The 8,081-nt window shown below is 41.0% G+C and overlaps 1 protein-coding gene across 1 annotated transcript; it reads left to right on the plus strand.

Annotated features, from left to right (window-relative positions):
- Positions 1-297: 297 nt before the first annotated feature.
- On the plus strand, positions 298-7,513 carry kdsr (3-ketodihydrosphingosine reductase). Its single transcript, XM_022202868.2, has 10 exons — positions 298-492; positions 1,758-1,847; positions 2,146-2,202; positions 2,339-2,404; positions 2,497-2,592; positions 3,178-3,369; positions 3,686-3,769; positions 4,532-4,615; positions 4,741-4,842; positions 4,937-7,513. The coding sequence occupies exons 1-10, from the start codon at positions 304-306 to the stop codon at positions 5,054-5,056; spliced, it is 1,080 nt and encodes a 359-aa protein (XP_022058560.1). The 5' UTR covers positions 298-303; the 3' UTR covers positions 5,057-7,513.
- Positions 7,514-8,081: the final 568 nt, after the last annotated feature.

Consider the following 8,081-nt stretch of genomic DNA (forward strand, 5'->3'; position numbering starts at 1 on the left):
TTCGGGCTTGGGAACTACAAGTACCAGGTACGAGCGTCCAGGGTCCGCTCACAGTACACAGTTCGATTTGTTTTGGTTATAGCAGACTGTGCTTTGTCACGGGGAGCCAAGGTTCACCGCGGCACTTTAACCTGACCGCTACACGTCTGTGACTCACTGCCAAAGCTTGGAACAACTCCTCCTCCGAGCTCCGTGTTTCGCCACCCCCTTTCTGGGACGCCGCCTGCCTCGTAGCTCTGTTATCGGACCCCAAAAGCTGGCCTGCTAGTTAGCAAGCAAGCTAACGATTGCCAGATTTCACCCATGTCCTCTGAAGAAGGATTCAGCTCCACGATCACAGATTGGCTTTTCATCAATTCCTGGTGGCTCCTTCTGCCATTCATCATGCTTCTTGTAGTCGCTGCCTTCATCGTTGCCTTTGTGTTGTTGTTATACATGATATCGCCCCTTATTAGTCCAAAGCCTCTGAAACTGAACGGGGCCCACGTCGTGGTAAGTGCACCACACGGCTATGTCGCTACTTCGGCTGGTAACGGCCGCTAACGTCCACTCGTGACTGTAGCTAGCTGAGTTTAACGTTAGCCATTAAAGTTAGGTTATGTACACGCTTTAGCTCTAACGCTATGGTCAGTAACGAGTCAGAACTTTTCGACAAAATATATTTTTTGTAGTTCTAAATGTATTACGACAGTCAACTGTCAGTTACTGAGAGAGACACGCCCACGTTGCAGTTTGCTAATGTAAGAACTTAACGCTACCTAATTAGCTGCCACGTTATGAGATCCACCTAATTACAACATGACACCTTTAGAGAAGACTATTGCAGTCTTTTCCATTGTTGTGCTTTGCATTATTTTACCTGCTCTGAGCCATAAACTGTAACTTATTGTTGTTTTTGTTTGGAATAGCTAATTCAATTAATGCAGTGCAGATTCCCACTTGCCAAAAGTGTTTGTTGTTTCTACATTTTGACTGAAATGCTGCTAATACATCAAAATGACTTGATTTCATTCATGAAGTTTTAAACCTTATAGCTTACAGAATGAATACAGAAACCCCTCCTGTAAATTATGTTAACCGCAATCTAAACCAGCGTATTATACGTACCAAAAACACATATCCAAACAGTAATACAGCATCGCCTACAATCATCCTAAATGTCATGCCTGATTACTGTAAACTTCATTCCTTTGCTCTCAATTTTCAGTTACACAAAACACTTAAAGTTAAACAAAGGCACACTTTTGCTATTACCACCGATGCAGATAGAATCAGCTGTGGATGTGTATAAATTGGACTTTAAAGCTTTAACAAGAAATGCACAATCACTTTTTGGCAAACAGTTACTTTTTGATATGGCACTTGCTCCATGTCCTACCTTCATGAAGATTAGAATAATATTTAGTTTTATTTAAGCAGTTGTAGAGAAGTTCTAAGTCGGCTTAGTAAATGATCAACTTTGTGGTTATGTCACTGGGGGTCGGCTAAATGTTAGAAACTCCTCTGAGCATAATGCAATAGCATCAGAAACTGCAAATGTTTAAACAAAATCTTATTGGCTTTAGCTACTTGTACCTAGTGAACTGTCACTGACAGCTGACAGCAGAAATTACTTGTACATCTTTAACTGTATTTGTTTGCATGATATTTTAGAAATGTAATTGCATTTCCAGTTTAGCTGTGCACCACCCTGTGAGCTGCATGCCAGTCAGCCCTGTATTTGACCTCTGATGAATGATCTGCTTATCCTTTCAAAGGTGACCGGAGGCTCAAGTGGGATTGGGAAATGCATTGCAGTTGAGTGCTACAGGCAAGGAGCATTCATCACTTTGGTGGCACGAGACGAGGTCAGCACAAACATTCAACCAATCATTGCTTTGCCTCCATCCCAGCCACAGCTTGTCTGTTGTTAAAGCCAATTCCTTTGAGGTCATACACTTATGAAACTCTAAGGGTGAATTTGTTTTATGACAGTTGGAGGATTACTCTACTTGTGTGCAAAATTAATTTGCCTGCACGTGACTATTAATGTTCTAAAGATCTGACATGTTTTCAAGGTAGTTTTGAAGGTGAGCCATGATGACATTCAGATTAACATTTCCCTAGGTTTTTCTAACAGATCAAACATGTATTTTCCCCCCTTAGGATAAATTGCTTCAAGCAAAGAAAGAGGTGGAGAAATTTGCCATCAATGACAAGCAGGTATGGGTTTCTGACAGATCCTGCTTTCAGAAACTGCCCTAAAGCACCTGTTATGACCCTGCATGTGTTGATATTGAGCATGAGTGCTGGTGGAGCCTTGCATTAGTAAAATGTCCTTTTTTATTATTATTATTAGGTGGTGCTCTGCATATCAGTGGATGTTTCCAGTGATTATAGTCAGGTGGAAAATGTGATAAAACAGGTAATGTTACCTTCTCTGCCCCAGTGGAACATCTCGGATTCCTTTAATAATTTATTACTGAAGTATTGAAGTGGCTGTTTCCTGTCATGCAGGCTCAAGAGAAGCTGGGACCTGTTGACATGCTTGTGAACTGTGCTGGAACATCCATTTCTGGAAAGTTTGAGGAAGTGGAGGTGGATCGTTTTAAAGTAAGTGCATGTGGCCACTGTTCTGTCAGTCGGCTATAATAATAATAATTAAAAAAAAACACTAAAAACTGTTTGTATTATAAATGTAAGATAAAAATATTCACAGTTCATATTCACACCAAGGGGAAAATGTCAGAATTTGAAGGAGATAGTTCTCTGAATTTATTATAGATGAGTGTTACCAAGGTCATATGTTTCCACGTTAAAATGAAACATGAGATTTGGCTCAGGACTGGTAATTGTGTTTTATTTATAGACTTAAAACATTGTCTGCAGAGGAGACACTCCAATAACCTTGCAAGACATCAGTTTGATAAATTTGTGCTAAGTACAGAGATTAGGTCGTTTGAAATGCGTTTTATACATTAAATACTTTCCAGAGAGTAAGATTTGAAAGCTTTATGACTTTACAGGACATTTACTTACTGTTACAGTGGTTTAATAAGTGGTTACATTTTCAGATAATATTTTATACGCCACATCAATGGATACACTGTAGAAAAAAAAAGTGTAATCAAGTTTGGGAATATCTGTAGCTACATTAGCAAAGCACTTCACTGTGAGCTGCCCCATTATACTCCACAGAAACTGATGGAGGTGAACTACCTGGGCAGCGTTTACCCCACACGAGCCGTGATAACCACCATGAAGGAGCGACGGATGGGCCGCATCATGTTCGTGTCCTCCCAGGCGGGACAGATCGGTCTGTTCGGATACACGGCCTACTCCCCATCCAAGTTTGCGCTGCGCGGCTTAGCAGAGTCGCTGCAGATGGAGGTTCGTTTTCCCTTCTCCAGCTGAAATAAGCTTTTGCAAAGATTTCGACAGCAGACCAACCGAACACACAGCAGCTCAAGTTATTTTCAAAATACACGTAGCTGGAATAATTTAGCACATATTTTCACACCACCTTTGTTGCTGGCAGATGATGAGGGGGTGTATGTTAGTGGTGTGAATATTGTAATGAGAGCTCCTGATCTACCAATAGGGGGCATTCATGCTAAATTCTGCTGCATATCGAAAACCTGTTGTTTTTGTCAATTGTCATCAGTGTGAAGCCGCTAAGACGTCTCTTGTGCTGCTTTTGCTGCAGATAAAGCCATACAATATCTATGTGACGGTGGCATATCCTCCTGACACCGACACTCCTGGGCTGGCTGAAGAGAACAAGACAAAGGTAAACATCTATGAAAAACATCCTGGAGAAATACTGTGTCAAAGATGTGATCCCATTGCGGCTTTCTCCCTGTTTGTTTATGTTAATTTTCTTGGAGCCCTGTTTTTACACTAGAGATAAATATCTGGGATTTTTTTCTCCCAGATTCTACCCTTGAATAAGATAGCAAACATCCTGCTGGGTCTGTAAGTCTTCTGATTGTTACCAATATGGAGATGAAATTACATCATTGCAATGGGGAACAGAACTTACTCAACATTGGCGGGGGCGGACTTCACTCTTCTTTTCCTATTGGCTCATTCTTAAAAGGTTGTAAGTTTAAACCTTACAGCAGAGTTGTCCAAACCATGTAAGAAATGCTGAGTCTGTCTTTCCTAACACAAAAAAACTTTTAAGGGCGTAAACATATCCTGTCTGGTTGACCTCAAACCTTAACCTTTTTGGCTCTTATTACCTCTTCTATAATTAAGCTACAGCAAAGTTACTCTAACAGCAAAGATACATGTATATAAAATGAAAAAAAAAGATAATAAATGCTAACCTTAGAGCATATAATTAATTTTGCTTTAAGACAGGGATGAGAATTTTCCGTGGATCCACGGAATTCCGCGGATTTTATCATTGCCAGGGTCATTCTTGTGAATCGTCCCCCCCGTCAACAACTTTCCGCTGGAATCAGAACTTGCTGATTCCATCCCTGTTAAGAGTAGATAGTTTTGCTGGTACTCACAGCCTTTCCTGTTTGTTCTCCCCTTCTTCCAGCCTCTAGAGACCAGATTAATCTCTGAAACCGCTGGAGTTTGTCAACCAGACCAAGTGGCTAAAATCGTTGTTCGGGACGCAGTGGTAAGAAACCCAGTCTGTTTTGCAGTGACCCAATGTCCCGTTTTTTTAAAATATATGTTGTGCTTTATGAGGCAAACTGATATTTTTAGTGCATTTACCGGCCTGTTTCTCCTTTGATCTTGCAGCAGGGGAACTTCAACAGCTCTGTTGGTCCCGATGGTTACATGCTGTCAGCCCTCACCTGTGGAATGTCACCCGTCACCTCCATCACAGAAGGTCTCCAGCAGGTACAGCCACACACGTAATGTTATCACAGTGGCAGAGGCAGCACTATCCTACCATGTTTTTAGCTCCGGCCTTCATTTCTCAAATTCTGTCCAGATCGTCACCATGGGCTTATTTCGGACCATCGCTCTCTTCTACCTGGGGAGCTTTGACAGCATCGTACGCCGCTGCATGATTCAAAGAGAGCAGTCGAAAGCAGCTGACAAGAGGGAGTAACGGGAGCCTTACCTTCTTCACAGCCCAGTGCCCCAACTTTCTCCACAGCTTCCCTTCCTCCAGTCCCTTCCTCCAGCTGTACAAGTGCACAACCGTAGGTGGGGAAAAACAGGCCAAGTCAAGTGCATTTCTGATATTAAAAAAAAGACAGATGGGATGAAAGAAAGTAGCAGATGTTTACTTGTTGCTTGTCCAGTGACGTAACCACTCCATAGCCATTTTGATTTGTAACTTCTCTCAGAGCATTCCAGTGACTTTGGTTCAATGTGTCCACCTGCTTCTTTTTGTGGGAGCAGCCTTACTCTGTGCTTGATTTTGCACAGTCATGTTTCCATTCTTGCCGACAGAAAAAAAGCAGCAGATAGCTCGTCTGACTGGTTGTGCCAAATATGGCTTGAACTTCCCTCCTACCAGGGGCTGTAGTGAAAAACAGAATGGTAACGCTCACCCTTTTGTCGTATTCTTGCATGTACCACCAAACTATCTCCACCTGGTAAGAATTTTACAGTTTTCACTAAACAAGCCCATTGTTCGCCACCATTTCGTACCACAAGTCTTTGCAGGCAAAGCACCTTCCCTTTTGACTGAATAACCTCTGTGTTTGAAACCAGTTATGACCCTCAGCGCTTTGTTTACGCTGTGGGATGTTTTGTTTTTGTGTTCCGTGTGTGAACTAAGCCGAGACGTGATACAAATGCACTATTCAGTGATATTGACAAGTGAGAGAGAGCATGGTTTTTTGTTTTGTTTTATTTTACTAATGCAAAAACGTAATTTCCACAAAATAATAATATTCAAAAAAATTTACATGCAGTGTTGGGCAGGATGAGCTGTGTGTGTGTGAATGTGTGTGTTTGTGTTCGCTGTGACTGAGCCGACCCCTGGGGAGAGAAAAGCCATTAGATTTTATTGTCTCGGGAATTAAAGACACCAAATTATTTTCTCATCATTCCAGCTAGGTTCATCGAAGAAGGAAAGCAGGTACTATATGGGTTGAAGCCATGAGGTCTAAAAATGGAGAGAGGGGGGGAAAAAAACAGCACGTGATTTCACTTTTCACCTGCGCATTTAAACCAATATACTTTTGTAACACTTTGAATTTGTGAAAGGAAGCGTATAATTTTTACATGCAGTTCTATGTGTCGGTGCACATATTCAGCCACCCCACAGTCAAGATCCGAGCAGGATCTGTTGGGTTGGCGCAAGCCAGGAAAGCGCAGGACTCGCTGGTTCGAGTCATGTCTCTGTAGGTCTAGTGAGGGCGCTGGAGATTTGTCTTACACGAAGGACAAAATAGTAGAGGGACTAGCGTGGAAGTGAGGTCCTTGTCCTTCTCATTTTGACATGCTGTCACCCTGTCATGCACAGCTGGGACTTTGTAACTCTAAACGAGAACATCGACTCCCTCCTGGTTTCTGTCGAGTCCTGAAAAATCTTTTATTCACCATATGGCTTTCTAAACATTTTGCATAGAGGGAGAAAAAAGTACAGCTTGGACTCTTGCAAGTCTTCCTTCGGTCCATCACAATCGGGGAGAATGTACTTTAATACAAAGCATACAAATCAGAACATAGGAATATTATTTTGAAATACACCAATATTTGAATGCCAAAATGTGTTAAGACAATTTCTGTAGTTGCAATCCATTTAGTCGCGATTTATTTTTCGACGTCGCTGCTCTGTTGATCTTAGTTTGTACAAACTGTGGAGCAGCGTGGGGACCCATTCTGAGCCTTAAGACGTGACTACTGACAAAGCGACCGCTATAAGAATGGGCCTGTCCACAGACAAATGTGACTTCACCCACATGTGGTTTACCAGATTAGTTAAAATGATTTTTTTGGTGTCGAAAAAAAAAAAAGCCAGCTGTTTTGTGTATTTGGTCGATTTCTAGTCTTTGTATGACAAAAGAAGCCTTACTGAAAATCCAAGATATGATAGTGAGAATGGATGACTCATGTTTTGATGATGTTCTCATTTGATATTGGTTTAGAGGCATACTGTCCTGCACTCAAGAGCTTTTCATAATTGTGCATTTCTTGCTTTCAGAAGTTCTCTTTTACCTTAAGGTAGCAACACATAGCTGATAGGACATGTAGCTCATATAAAAAGCAGTTTTGTTTTAATTAACACCTTTAAGCTATGCAAATGAAGCCTATGCTTACAGTACGTATGTTTAAACATACCCGAAAGATTTGAGTTGTGTAACAGCCACACTAGCTTCCCCCATTTAATGGTGTCATCAACAGATACTTAATGAACATGAAAGTCATACTGCACTCTTTTGTTTCATTCTTTTTTTTTTTGTTGTTGCTTTTTTTACTTTATTTTTCTGCCAAAAAACTTAACACCTTCACCTTGTGTGCCATTGAAAGAAAATGTGAGAAGTGGAACGTTTCTTTGTCTTATTTTCTTACATGATAAACTAAATAAATACCTGTGAGGAAAAAATTAAAATCTTTATCCTTCATTTATTTCTGGAAGTTTGTAACCTAAGACGTCTCCTCCTTGCTGTAGCTGGCTAGTTTTGTTGTTTTTTTACACCTAAAAACCTCTTTGGCTGAATTTCAGTTGAAGTACAGAAAAATCAAATCTCAATTTATTCTACGTGAGCTAAGAAGTTGAATGTTGCAAGGTTTAGGTGGATGTTAGGTATTCTGTTTGAGAAGATCAGATTTTAACCTTCCAGGAGAGACTTTTCAAAGGAGGATTTTTTTTTTTTTTTTTTTTTGCAGAATGCAGGACTTTCAATACCTTGTTTGTCCTGATAGAAAATAATAAAACTACACGTAGGCTAGAAGAGGTCAGAATGGGAATAAAAGAACACAGGGAAAGTGTATACAGGTGGATCAGTTTTGTACTGCAAGGTTGGATCTCCATCCACAAGGGGGTGGCTGGACCACATCAAAGCAGTCCCTCAGCAGGACGGGGTGCTCCTGTGCGCTTCATGAATAATCCTTTCAGACCTTTTTGTTGTGTAGGAAAGCAACTGAAGGCCTTTCTGCTCATATTTTTCTAAGTGAAG

Source organism: Acanthochromis polyacanthus, chromosome 9 (assembly GCF_021347895.1).
Source record: "Acanthochromis polyacanthus isolate Apoly-LR-REF ecotype Palm Island chromosome 9, KAUST_Apoly_ChrSc, whole genome shotgun sequence".
NCBI lineage: Eukaryota > Metazoa > Chordata > Actinopteri > Pomacentridae > Acanthochromis > Acanthochromis polyacanthus.